This window comes from Podarcis raffonei, chromosome 12 (genome assembly GCF_027172205.1).
Source record: "Podarcis raffonei isolate rPodRaf1 chromosome 12, rPodRaf1.pri, whole genome shotgun sequence".
NCBI classification, from domain to species: Eukaryota; Metazoa; Chordata; class Lepidosauria; order Squamata; family Lacertidae; genus Podarcis; species Podarcis raffonei.
In genome coordinates, this window is record NC_070613.1 from 52401033 (window position 1) to 52416072 (window position 15040).

The following is a 15040-nucleotide window of genomic DNA, read 5'->3' on the forward strand; positions in this document are numbered from 1 at the left end:
TAATACGCAGGTCTGCTGCAGAAAGAAATGTTTTACTGATCCCAGGCCAACCTAGACAATTTGCAGTCTGAAGTGAAGGGCAGGATCTGCCCATAGCTGTCAACCTTTCCTTTTTTTGCGGGAAATTCCCTTATTCCAGCGCCATTTCCCGCTGCTATCCTGGATTGTTAGATATCCCGTAGACTGTCCCCGGGACAGGTGAGGCTGCTGATCCCTTATTTTTGAGGCTGCTGATCCCTTATTTTCAAATCTGAAAGTTGACAGCTATGGATCTGCACCAGCCACCCCACAGTTCCACTGGACTGGTGACAGTCTGGTGACAATTCCACTGGAATGGTGACAGAACAGGATCCTTCATCTCACCTGTGTTCCAACAGAGGGCAAATGATCAGGAGGTCTCAGGAGAAATAGCTGGAGGGTTTCCATTGCGGCACCACCCAAATCCCCTTGCATTATCATAGGAGAATAATCAATTTATTCTTCTCAGCTCCATGTCTGAATCTATCATTTGACTGGCAGATTGCAATGCAATACATCATTCTGCTAAAATGCCTTCCCCAATGCCTCACACATTTGTGTATGAATGTGTGTTTATGTTTGAAAGAACAAATCCTTCTGAAGCGTAATTATGAGTAGAGATTCTGGGTTGCTTAACCATAGTTCTGCAACCCCATATTTCTGATTGAAATTTGAAGATACCATCTTTTCGTTGTTGGGTGGAGCAGGTGGACTGGGGAAGGAAGTGGATGAGTGGATGAGAAGGAAAGGAAGAAGAAGGCGAAGCTACGTCGCTTCTGGTATTCACTGAGCTTGCAGTGGCATCCCAGTCTATGCTTTGATTTATACAACACTCTTTTTGTATAACTTAATCTTACAGAGAAGGGTCAAAGATGTGATATCACCAATTGTATTTGAAGCTGCGTATGATCTTGGAGACCATATCACAGCAAAGGAGGAAAAGGAATTGCCTTCACTCAAGCCTGTTCTTCGATGGAAGAGAGGGCAGAAGATGGCTCAGAGAAACCAGGTGAGATACCAGATGATCTTCCTGTTAAAAATGGATGAATAACAACACCATGAGAATCTAGGATGGAAAGAACTGCTGTTCCCTTCTTTGCACTCAAGCTCATGTTTACTGTTAAATAGTGAGTAGGCATAGCAGACGACGCAGCGATTTGTCCAAAGCAGCTCTTTATTTTGTAAGCTGGAACAGAAACTGAACAGCAAACAGCTCAGCCAGCCTGCTTTTATAGGCAGCCAGCTGTCAACACAGGAGCAACAACAACCCAGGGTTTCCCCGCCTAAAGTACCGTATTTTTCGCTTTATAAGACGCACCAGACCACAAGATGCACCTAGTTTTTGTAGGAGGAAAACAAGAAAAAAAATATTCTGAATCTCAGAAGCCAGAACAGCAAGAGGGATCGCTGTGCAGTGAAAGCAGTGATCCCTCTTCCTGTTCTGGCTTCTGGGATAGCTGTGCAGCCTGCATTCGCTCCATAAGACGCACACACATTTCCCTTTACTTTTTAGGAGGGAAAAAGTGAGTCTTATAGAGCAAAAAATACGGTATATACACGATACTCCTGGTGGCCAGGGTGAGAACTTCAATACATAACATTTACCATGCCAGGTAACACCAGATTTAGAAAGGAGATTGTTGCAATCATGTATCAGGCAGTCTGAGAGCTTTCATTCAGTCTTTCTGAGCACTATACAATGTTTCTAGACCTTACTGCTGCATAAGTGAGGTTGCACAAATACCCCCCCCGCCCCATAACTTGTATTTATTTTTATTCACCACCACATATTAAACACTAATTTTTTAAAAAAATAAACCTTCAAGCAGATGATCAGAATCAACTATGATGAATAAGACGCTGGGTATTCACTTGCTGCCTATTCAGAAGAGTGGCCTCCCATCTGTATTCCAAGTTCCATATTGTTAAAAATAGCTGCTTCCAACTGGTACAAGTAAATGAATCTTAACTGAATACCGCTTTTGCCAGAGGGCAGAAGTGTGTGAGCGTTTCCTGAGGAACGTGGCTGCTGTCACTGGGCAGTTTTTCTTATAGCCTGTAATTTTGTAAACCAAAGTCAAATGAAATAACTTTAAACATGTTGGGGGGGGGATTGTAAGGTTTTAGACTTGGCATGGTGTTTGTTGTTTTGCTCCACAAAAGCTATGGATTGGGGATGTTATTATTATTATTATTTGCATTTAGGTATTACCTAAGATGCCTTTAGGCAAAACTGCACACAACATTGCAAGGAACAATTTCCTGAAACACATTAATCAACATCAATGACAACATTCCCACTTAAACAGAGGACTAAACACAAAATCCCCATTCAGAATATTAACATTACTGGCTGAGAAAGACGGCACTCTAAAGCACAAAAAAACACACACAACCTGCTACTGCTGCAGCTAAATCTATTAAGATACTAAAAAGTATGAAAGAAGGCAAATCTTCATTTGGCATCCAAAGGGTTGTAAAGCGAGCACCATGCAAGCGTCCCTGAGGAGAGCATTCCAAAGGGAGGGGGCCAACACTGAGAAGGCCTGCTCTTTTCTTGCCACCACCTGAATTTGAGCAAGAGGGGCCTCCACAGATGTCCTTAGGGTCCAAGTAGGCAGGTTGAAAGGCTATTCTAGTGTGGAATCAATTTAGGGTTGTGCCTTCCATTAGGCAGATATATTATTCTTATTCTTATTCTTATTCTTATTATTAATAATAATAATACAGTGGTACCTCGGGCTAAGTACTTAATTTGTTCTGGAGGTCCGTTCTTAACCTGAAACTGTTCTTAACCTGAAGCACCAGTTTAGCTAATGGGGCCTCCCGCTGCTGCCACGCTGCCGCAGCACGATTTCTGTTCTCATCCTGAAGCAAAGTTCTTAACCTGAAGCACTATTTCTGGGTTAGTGGAGTCTGTAACCTGAAGCGTATGTAACCCGAGGTACCACTGTAATTTATTATTTGTACTCCACCCATCTCGCTGGGCTTCCCCAGCCACTCTGGGCGTCTTCCAACAAAGATTAAAAATACATTAAAATGTCACACATTAAAAACTTGGAGGTGGAAGCCTCAGTCTGATGGCTTTGAGTGTCATGAAAGAGCGGCACGTGGTTATTTGTTTTATTATTGCTGTAGTTTCACTGTCAGGGAGGTGAACTTGTGGGATGTGTCTTCCAGGCCAGACACTGGTTAGGGCTCGGCTGCTCCTTATCATATAGAGAGCTTCCTAAGCCAGCACCACGTCAGGTCTGAGGATGGTGAGAAAACTCTCCACACAATTGGGAGAAGTCCCACAGCAACCAAAGGTTACAGCACACTCTGGAAACTCTCTGTGAGGAAGCGGCTAGGGAGCAGATAGGACGCTTTGTAGACCAGCCCTGATATCATTCAGGATGGCAACAGAGGGGTAGGGAAGGCAGTGACCAGTTTCGCAGGCATAGCATTGTTCATTATCCTTCAGAACATCTGCCACATGTAGGAGTAAAATTATTTGATGCTGAGAATGTACCCGGATGTTGGGTAGAGCAGAGGAGAAGTTGTCAGTGTTACTCCCAGTATGTCCAAGATACAGATCTTGCCTTTATTACAGGAAACTGCTTTCTCCTACCCCTCCCTTTTGGTCTAATTGAATATAATGGTCCGCCCCCATATTTTGGTTGAGTGGAATCCCTAATGCATCCAGACCCCACCCACATATACTTGCCTGGCTTCTCATGTTGGAATTCAGTGGTCAGAGTGAACCCAAAGTTGGCAGTGAAATAGACCCTTCCTATGCCAGGAAATCTAAACATGATCCCACCCGGCTTTCGAATACAATTGGCTTGAACTGGGCTTTCAAATGGTCTGTCCTTTAATGAATCAGGCCTGCACGCGGGAGGGAAAGCCAGACTGATAGGCTTGGAAGTAATTTAGTCATGACTTGAACAAGAAAGTGTCTAGAAGCGTTTCTGACTTTGAAAGGTCTGCAGTTGATTAACTTGAGCAACAAAGCCGTACAGAACAGCCATTGCCTTTATGCTAAATGTGACTTGTGCATTTGCAAAACCATTCACTTATGCCGACTGGGGCAGCGGCCTTTGGTTCCTCCTTTGTAACAGAGGTCATGTGATTGGCAGGTGGGTTGCTCCACCCACCTATCAAACAAGCACAGCACTACCCAAGGGTCCAACAAGCTGAAAATCTAGGCAAAATGCAGAGCACAGAACTGGCAAAGTTGCTTTCTGCAGGGATCAGCTGTGCAATTTAGTTCCCTGTGGGAACTCAGCAGCAAGGCAAGCTAATAGAGTCAAACTCAGTGCCCATCAACTGCTTTCTGCAGGTTCAGCTGTATGGCCACGTTCCTGTAGCCAAGTCAAGTGTTTATAAATGAGATGTATGAAGTACTTATGCTCCTTTTCAGTGCTTTTTTCCCCTGGCATTACTCAACGGTACACAATACCAGCACCTTCCCCCCCTTCAAATATTGTGGTGACCCTCGTGGTTGTTTCCAACTCTATGATTCTACTGCTTCCTGGAGCTTTTGGTGGGTGTGGAAGAAGGGAAAAGGGGAAAATGTGGGGCAGAAGGGGCCTCTGTGAGCCCGTGTGTATGCGACAGGGCAGGTGGCTGTGTCTGGTCAAGTGGCAGACATTTTGGGGGGTGCCGCAGTGCACCCCCTGTGAAAAGGGTGGTGGATTCAGAAGGCGGATCGCCATGAACCTGGTGAACACAGGCAACTTTTTTACAGGGGAGAAAAGCACTGCTCCTTTTCTGATTTATCATTTTTCTCGTGGCAGCCTGGTTTGGCAGCGCAGGGCTTTGTGCCTGGGTTGCCCCTTTTCTGCTACCCAATACTGACCCTTCGCCCCATGAAATGGAACATTTTCCTGGCAGGTCAAGGAATTTTACAGCTGTTCCTGTTCACCTCTTGCAAGAGCACGCCTGCTTTGTTTAATAGAAGGATTCCTTCTTCTACATTTATAGCTCCTGAGGAATTTGCCCCCATTTACTTCACCTGCTATGACTCTCGATGGAAGTACTCTGCCAGTTATTTTGTCTTCTTGTAACCTGTGTCTGTAGTTAAATCCCGGAAAGTGTTCAGGAATGTTAATTACTTGTTGTCAGTGAGATGAAATCGGGTGCTTGCATTGAGATTCACGGGATGTGTTCTATTAGACGTGCTTTACAAACAGCCAAGAGCCTGAGCATGTGCAGTAAAAATCAATTGGTTCTTTGCCATCACTAGATGCAAGGAAAACTTCCTTATCAAGGAAAGGTGAAGAGTGTCATGTGTAATGCTTTGCATTTGATAAGTTCCAAAGAGATGCTTTTTATTTATAACTTCCTTTATTAGCCTTAATTTTTAAGGTTTCAAATCTCCAAACTCTCTTCCAGACCATGTGTTAAGACTGATTCAAACTATCATTTGCTTTTTAACTTGGTTATGTCAGCACAACTTGACAATGGCTCATAAGTGGTGTTCTGTGGACCCCAGAGAGTCCATGTAACCTTCGCAGAGGGTCCCTGGCACCATTCACACAACAAAATCTACCATAGCAATATCTAATTTTTAAAAAGTAGATCCCACAGCATATCAAACAGAGATTATTTGGTCTTCTTGTTTCCCCCTTCCCAGTAACGTTATTTTCTTAATTCTCATAGACTGTTTTTGAGAGGAATTGTCAGTCAGATGACTGTGCCGCTGATCTTAACCTTCAGGGGAAACTATTCCTATCCAGGTGAGTACCACTTTTAAATGCTTGATTCATTTTTTGGGGGGAAATACTGGTTTAAACTGTCAGGACCTATATAATTATGTTTACATGCATAGAGGACACTCTATATTCAGAAAACTCTAGAGCTAAACTTTTTAATTCCTCCTTTCCCCAACTTTTTGTTTGTAGGATATTTCATACTGTTGGTTCAACCCCACCCCATGCTTATTATATATATATATATATATATATATATATATATATATATATATATATATATATATATGAGAATTATTTGTGTGCAGCCTTTAATTTCAAAGAAATGCCAAGGCATTTTATGTTGCTTTATTGATGCTTCTCAGACATTTCACATGCTTGGGTATGATTTCTGGGTATGATTGGGTATGATTTCTCCATTTGTCTCCCCTCCTCTTAGTTGAATGTAGTTACTGATACATTTCTGCAACTGTGCCAGCCACGTTGCCCAAACCTGTGTGCATTTGATCACAGGTCTGTCAGCAGCTCTCAGCTGTCAGGGAAGAGAGGAGTGGTGTCTGGGGCCATGTTCAGAATATAAGAATAGCAAAAAGGCAGAGGCACAAAATGGGTTTGCCTGCGTGGCACTGCATACGTGAAAAGGGATATGGGCAGCAGGCGGAAAGAGCCCCTCTTGGTTATTAAAAAATAAAGCAGGCAGCAGAGGAAAATGGACAGGTGCCACCCCTGGAGCAGAATGGGCAGGCAGCTTCTAGCAGTGCAGCTGGAGAGTAAATCCTCCCTGAAGGACTATATAAATGGAATAGCACTCCATGCGGTGCCATGAGAAGGAGTGCAGCTTGACCGGGAGTGTTAATAGAAAAAGCAGAGCGGCTGGGCTCCTCGCGTGGCTTCTGCATTCCCTGTGGGGGAGAGGCTGGAACAAGACTTGCGCATGGACTGTGTGTTGGTTTATGAAGACAGGGGGAGTGCAAGTGATCTTTGGATGGGAGACGAACTTGTTATAAATGACGGTTATTGATGGGAGAACTTCAAAAGCAGTTTTTCTTCCTCTTTAGCTACCTAAACTTTCCCTGCTCTTGTCATTAAAGCCAGAGTGAGTTTTATTTCCCAGCATATTCCTCTGCCCCCCCCCCCGCAAATGCCAACATTTGCCTTTAAGGCCAATTGGCACCAAGTATTCAGAGACCCTTTCAGAATCTATCTTCCAGCTGTCATTCATTTGCAATCCCTCCGTACCATGGGCCAAGCTTTCCTCATTTTTCATCGCTGCAAATAATGTGCATTGGGGGTGGAGGGGTGGAGCGGAACGCCGAATCCCGAAATGGAAATTGGAGGACTTAATTGCGGTGCAGAAATTCCTTCCCAGTTAGTGTCAGATTCACAAGATGCCATTCCTTTGTTGTTTCTCGTAATAATTATAGTGCTAGCGTTTCTGGAGTCCAAGTATATAAAGTGTGTGGATATCTATAAATATGGGTTGAGCCCAATCCAATGTCTTTGGATGGATTTGGGCAAGAGAGGTTAATTTGCTATAACCACTTAACTCGGAGTAAACAGCCATAAACACAGTGCTGCTTTCTTCTGAGTAAGCATGCATAAGATTCCACTGTTAAATTAGGGGCGCTGTGTTAATCCACCAGCTCCTGTTTCTAATGCAGATAATTGGTGTCTCACTGATGGAGCCAATTAGTCTGGACTTTGGTTACTTCTGCCAATTCTGGCCAGTGAATTGTGTTTGATAGTGAGATGCATGGACTTGACAGTGGACAGGAGTGGATTGCAGATGAAGATGCCCTTCCAACTGTGTATGTCTGTCAGCGCTGCATTATTTCAAAGAATTCCTGAGTGTAATTGATTACACATTCCCATCCTACAACCAGACACATCCAACTACCCATATCTGCAGAAGATAAATGGGCAAATCTTAATATTTTAATTTTTTTGTCACAGTCTGTTTTGGGGGAAGGTGAAGGTATCTATACATTTTAAATATGTATATTTTACCTTCATGCCTGACACATCAAAAGAAAATCAATGCATGGTAAATTCAAGATTTTTCTAAATAAACGCTAAAAACATTTATGCCCTACCTTTCAGCAGAACAACGAAAACTTAAAAAGTAGCTGTGAAATATAAAATGAATATCCTAGAAACAATCGTATTAGTAAGCTAGTTCATTAGGATTAGTGCTGCAACCAAGTGAGAGAAATTGTAATTGATCATCATCAGATTTTTAGTTAATTAATTTATTGATTAATTTGTGTTAAGATTAGAGCTGCAGCCTAGTTAAAGGAATTGTAATTGATTAATCATCAGATTTTTAGCTGATTAATCAATTGATTAAATTTGCACAAGTTTACAATTCATAAAAATGCAATCTTTCTCTCTCTAAAAAATTAAAATATTGAGTGTTATTTGGCAGATGAGTTTGCACATTATTTCCCTGTTGTGGGGGAAATGCCAGCTGACTCCAGTAGCCTCATTTTTATATATATATATATATATATATATATATATATATATATATATATATATATATATATATATATGTAGTTTGGGATTGCCTTAACAGTTGTGGAGGAGTTGCCGTTTATTCCCATGCCAATATGTGCCACTCATTTGCCTTTCTGTAGAACTGAGACCCACCCCAATGTCCATTTTTACTGTGTAAAAAAATCCACCCACCTGTTAAAAACTTGTACTATTATTAATAATGCTAAGGTGGAAAATCCATTCTTGATGTTCTTTGATTGGTGCAAAACTGGCTCCAGGTTTGATGGGGTATTGGGCATAGTGCCTTCTGGTGGGATCCCTCTTTCACTGATAGGCTCCACCAGGTAGTAGCTACAGAAACTCGCCAAGCAGAGATGCCAACTTGAATAAAATATTGGGGGATGGGGAGTCCCACGCTGCATAATTGATCCCAAGATGCAGCGCACACACACCATTTGAATGGCAATGCCTATCAACTGGGGGTGGGGTGGCACCCTCAAATATTTTATGGGTGCTCCTGATGGTGAAGGAACCTTGGTCCTTAGGAGTTGACTCCTATGTCTCCAACAGGGCCGGATTTAGGTTTGATGAGGCCCTAGGCTACTGAAGGTACTGGGGCCCTTTAAACGTCCAGCTGTCCTTTGTCAACAACAAATTGTCACTGGTTTTTGTGTTGAATATATGCTATGTGGTAATTTATGGACCTAATAGGTATCTAGAGCCATTTGCACATGCAGGATGTAGGCACCCTATATATAGAAATGAGCAAACCAGTGATATTTTAGGGAGCAGGCTAGCAGGCGGGGCCCATTACTTACACCACAGGAGCCTACACAACACAAAACACTGTTGCTGTATGTAGGTTTTATTTTATTTGTTTTTTATCTTGTATTTTGGAAATGTACAGTGGTACCTCGGGATGCGAACGGGATCCGTTCTGGAGCCCCGTTCACATCCTGACTAGAACGTAAGCCGCGACAGCGAGTCTGCGCATGCGTGGGTCACATTTCGCTGCTTCCGCACATGTGCGTGACGTCATTTTGACTGCGCATGCACGAGCGGCAAAACACGGAAGTAACACACTCTGTTACTTCCGGGTTGCCGGGGAGCGCAACCTGAAAATACTTATCCTGAAGCATATTTATCCCGAGGTATGACTGTACATCCATTTTTTCCCTTTAATTTTTTGGGGGGCCCTCAAGAGAGTGGGGACCTAAGCTATAGCTTGTTTAGCTTATACGTAAATCCGGCCCTGGTCTCCAAGGATGGCTGGGTGTAGCCATTTTCTTTCCCACAGTGCCCCAGTGTGCTTGAGCTAGTTTCACTCCAGGGTACTGAAGGAAATTAAAATGATGTCCATTAGTTCCTGCTGTTGGGGATCTGGGTCAAGTATCGCTCCTGATCCTGAGCTACTGGTTGCTCCGGCAGCTGCTGCAAGATGCCAGGAGCTGACTCTGGACCTGGTAGACGGAATAGTGTGGGACTTTGCTCAAAAAGCGTGGTCCATTTTTGAACTGGGTCCAACCCCCTTAAGTTGTGTCGGATTTTTAAATGGGTTTCATTTTCCACCAGCCTGATTCCTTCCTTGAGGGGTGGAAATTCTTAACCTGGGGAGGGAGAAACAGGTGGGAGAGACCTCTTGATTTTCATATAAGAAAGGCCCTGCAAGGCTTTTCCTTAATGGAGTATTGGTTTTGCCTGAGGTGTGTGCCTGGGGCTTTTTAGTTTTCTAAGTAAAGTATGCAGGAAATTATAATCTGTGCCTCTAAACCATTTTTTTCAGGTATGGGTGTGTGTGGAGAGACCATTTCTGAATTGAGATGGGTAGGTTTTGCCCATCTCCACTCAGAAACAAAACTCACAACCCATTCAGATGCCCATATGAGGAAAAGGAAATGATAAAAAAAGTTAAAGCTGTTCACCACTCCAGCAGAGATGGCAATCTTGGAATACAAGCTCATAAACTTTACTGTTGGTTGCAATAAAGAATTTGTTGCACAGTAGCAAGTGATTTATGTCAAGAAAAGAACTATACCCAAGCCAGATATTTTTAGCCAAGAAATGTATAAGCGCAAAAGAAAAATTCTCCAACAGCAGTTCTTCCATTTCAGCTCACCAGGTGACCTTTAAGAATCCCAATTTCAAATTTCATATAAGTTGACTGTAGGCAAGGTTAGTAAACGAAGCTTATGCAGATGCTTAAAATCAAATCTACTGAGTCAGATTTATATTACAAAAAGCCAAACACAACTGTGCATTTATGGTGTTCTGGCTTTCATCACAAATTTTCAGCCTGTGCAATATCAAATGGGCCTGGATTTACTGTTTCTGGAGTTTAAATGCTCTCTTTGGCAAACCTTATATTGCAGGGACAGTATGGCAGTTATGCATGCACTAGGAATTGTACCATCTTCCCCAGGGCCCATTCATTTTATATAGCCTTGAGCCATGCCACCAAATGGTTGAATTACTACCATACGTGATGAACAATGCAGAATGTGATCTATCAAAAAGTGTGTTCCTCGAGAGGCAGAAAATAGGTGGCAGACTTGCTACAATTGCTTTTGTGTGCAAGCACAATTTTAGCCATAAAACGCTTAATGAACTCATTTTTGCAGCCCGCTCAGGACTGCAAAAATGTAGAAGGCTTATCAAGCATTTTGCAACCCCCAGTACTGGTCAAGCACAGTTATGTTTGGCTTGCTGGTTCATAAGTTGTGCAAGCTTTCCCTGGGATCAGGTTGGATTTAGAATAGCAGCAAAATCCTGGAGCATTTAAATGAACCAAACTCCTCTACCAACAGCTCTCTTCTTTGCCAGTTTATCTCCTACTTGTGCTTTCCAAACCTACCGAAACTTAGAGGTTTTGGAGTGGGGAGAGAAAACCTGTAACTCATATTTCTGAAAATCTTATTCTCAGGGAGTGCTCAAAGAGATTTCCCACTACTCTTTTAAAGCTAATAATCGTGAAACGCTTTGACCATTCTTAACTGTCTTGTGGCTGCTGTTAAGACTGTCTCCTGTCCTGAAAATTTCTCCTTAAGCAAGCAACAGCTACGAGTCCGGTCAGCAGCACTATTTATTTGCAAACATAATACAGAAAGATGCACAGGAGCCAATATGGTATCAAGAATGTCCACATGTGGGACTGAAAACACGATGGAGCAATGTGATGACAACAGTTTTACAGTTAACAGGCACTTCTGAGCCCCTGTTGTTAGGGCTTTGAGGGCTTTGCAGTTGTTGTTTTAAAATCAAATTTATTTGCTCCCCAAAGTTGAATTCTGTCACCAGCATTGACCATGTGAGTTTTCAGGGTCCTCCCTTTTAACTCTTCTAGTCCACTTAACTCCCTTACCCATGGATTCTACAGCTGCTTATATTTTATCACACATTGTTGGCATATTGTCATTCATATCCTTTGCAACTGTGAGGTCTAAAAGCTGGCATTTTTAAAGGTGAAAGCTGAGAATCAAAAGAAGCTAAAGATTTGTGTGATGCCGATATCATATGTTTCTACGACCTTAGATTTATTTTTATTTAAAGTCTATAGCAGAGTAAAGAAATCTGAAACCACTTAATCCATTTTGTTATACCAGTAGAGTTATTGAAATGTTATTGGAAGTTACAAGGAATGTTAGAATATATCTCATGGGATGAATACTGCCAGGCTTTCTTGCACTAACAACTTATACATATATTACATTAGTCTGTCTCATCATCATCATCAAAGCTTTATTGGCATCACTTACAAACATTCAGAATAAATAGGCCAGTGCAATCTTGTCGCCATTTCAATGATACAGTCATTTGCCAAAGGGAAGAAAAGGAGATGAGCACTCTATTTCACCTCTATGGGTCTCCAGCAAGGTCCTGTAGTGTATTTCGGCGGCAAAAAATCAAATAGAGGAACTTAGCTACTTAGGCTGTCTTAATACACATTTGAAGTACATCTTCCATTGAACATCTGCCTGATAAACAGGGTTGTTGGAACCACCCAGTGTACTGCTACAGAAATTACTACAAATGATATGAATCAAAGCCACAGAAAACCCCACAAGGAAATCCTACTGTGCAGAAAGCAAATGAGTTCGATTTGAGTCGGTGTGGTCTTTTTTTTGGTTTTTTTTTTTTTGTTTCTTTTCTTTGGGTGATGAGTCTCCCAGACGAAAAAAGAAGTGGAAGGGAAAACGCTTTGAAATATACAGCTATATATAAATGCTCTTAATTAGCATGGAGACAAACCAGAGTGGAGTTTTCTTAGATTTCTAATTGCCGATTAGAGAGAGAGAGATAGAGAGAAAGAACGAACGAATTCTGTTTTGAGATAGCTAAAGAGTCATGTAACAAAATGTGTCTTGTAGGCATAATGCACATAACTGAAGGAGATAGCTATTAGGAATGGATAATCCGGTGTCCATTGGCAGCTAGTCTTTTCACTTGCCAAGGCAATTCTCTTGATGACAGCTGATCTGTGATAGGTCTTGCACACCACCAATTTAGATATCAAGGGTGTGGCCACATTCCATTGACTTAATGGGAAGTTTTTCTTTCAAGTTAACGGCAAAAGTCCATTAACAAGAATTGAGCCAGGTGACACCCTAAACGATTATTGTGGTCTTGTGAATAAGCCCTAGGCAGAAACTGCCGTAGCATATTATATTTTACAGTTTTTAACCTTACAGTTGACTAGCAGTAGTGGATTTTGTTTCATTTCTTAAGAAAGAAGAGATCCACATTATAGTTGAACTGAACCAGAGGACAGAATTTCTCGATTATTATTGTTCCCTTTGAAAGTCTGCCCTCTCTGCATTTTTGTGGGGCTGTTGAAAGGATGTTGTGGGGTGAGGGAATGGGTTCTTGTTAGCTGGACAAGCAAGGAACAAAGAGGAGAGGCACTTTGATTCCCATAAAAAACACGAGAGAAAGCCCCCAAAGAAGTCAGTATTGAGATCAGCCCCTGAGGAAGAAAACAATCCATTCTGATCACAGGTGTGTTCCATCTCCATTCATGCTGCTCTGTCCTGTTACATGCTTTTTAATGCAAAATTGCTTGTGAAGGGTTGGCCACTTCTGGATTCCAGTCAAAACCAGTTCCCCCAGCCCTGATTTAACTTATTGGTTATACTGGAGCACTAATAACAGCTACCACAAGTGTTCCAGTTACTGGGTGTTCTTGAGTACATGCTAATTCATGTTGATTCGCCATGTTATTTATACGTAGAGATTTTGTGTACTTGTGCAGTCATCTGCTTAAGTTTTGCCCTGGATAAACCAAAGAATCTGCAGACGACAAATTTCCTTGCCTTTCCCCTGTGCTATTATATAACTTGATTTTGTAAGCACAGATTTTATCACGGTCTAAAGCACTGTTTTGAAGGGCCTAAGGCCCACTGGAATATAAGACCCACTGGAATGTTTTGACAGTCAAATTCTTGAGCGAAACCTCTTCTAAGCAGAGATAATCTAGACAATATTCACATGTGCACAGAGCAATCCAGACTTAAAATAAATCTGGCTAAGGAGTACAGTGGCCATAGGAACCAGCCTCCACCCTTGATAGGAACTAGGCTGCCCATATAAATGCTAATCAGTTAATAAAATAAAACCGATATCCCTCTTTCATTTACTGTTTTGCTTACATCTTCAATTCCTTAAGAACCGTGTGTGTGCCTGTCTGTTTGTCTGTGTCCCAATGAAGCATGTGTCATGTTGTTTCTTGAACAATGCAGTTCAACCAACACATTTTGATGACGGCAGCGCTTCCTGTTTAATGAACTGCAGATGCTAAAGCAGGATGGCACCACATTGGCAGTGCAGTTCATACATCACTGCAGGCAATCCATACCCAATGACATCATGCCCCGGATAAGCAAACAGGGCTCAGGAATTCCCTTGCCAATGGAGAGATTCTTTTTCTTAATCCAGTTCTTACTGAAAGTGTACCTGATTCATTCCAGATGTCCTGAGATTTAATGACTCAGGAAACTGCTGTCTTGAAAGGAAGGCCTAAGCTCAGTCTCCTGTTGCTGTTGTGATGGGGATTAGAAATCCTCTGTCAGACTCAAACCAATGAGGTTTTCAATAAAGTACCCTAAAGCTATGAATCTGATGGCAGTTCCTTCAGTTCAGACATTTAGTTCGTGCTTTCCAAAGAATCCCACTTCCCTCCTCCCCTCAGGGGTGGAATACATGCTGTACTTAATGACTACTTAAAAGATTTCCCTATTTTTCATATATTTTACTCTACGAGATAACCAGCAGCTGCAGATAGTGACCCGTGATCCTTATTCATTGTTAACTTGGTGAAAAATTCTGTGCTTCCCTGTGTGTATGGCGATCAATAGTTTATGGTATATATAGATTGAATGCTTTTAAACCGGAATAAGATTTTTTAAAGTCAGGGGTAGCCCCTTCCCCCTAATGCTGTTGATCTGCAGATCCCATCATCCTGAGCCAGCAGGTTGGGGTTGATGGGAGTTATAGTCTTGCAATCTTTGGGGAGCACCATGGCTACAACCTCAGGGTCTTTTGGGTCAAACTCTTATGCATCTGTAGCAGTGCATTCCATACGCAGAAAGGCATTGTCCTTGCAGTACAAAACAGGTCAGAACCATTCCATGTGTTCTATTTACTGCCCATTTTACGCAAAAATCCAAGATAAATATTTAAACTCCATGCTGAAAGAAAGGTTAAATTGCCCCGACTTCATCAGGGTTTCCTTTGTACTGAACGGTCATAGGTGCGACATTACGGAGAATGTAGCAACATTTCTGAGAGATGCCATTAAACTACATTGCTACAAGACTTGAAAGGCACTTTTTAACCTGATT

The 15040-nt window shown here is 42.1% G+C and overlaps 1 protein-coding gene across 1 annotated transcript in view; it reads left to right on the forward strand.

Annotated features, from left to right (window-relative positions):
* The window catches only part of ITGA9 (integrin subunit alpha 9), a 227546-nt gene that overhangs the window by 133474 nt on the left and 79032 nt on the right, over window positions 1-15040 (forward strand). Inside the window, 2 exon segments of the mRNA XM_053359512.1 lie at window positions 878-1027; window positions 5662-5738. Of these exon segments, the coding sequence (XP_053215487.1) occupies window positions 878-1027; window positions 5662-5738 (227 nt within the window).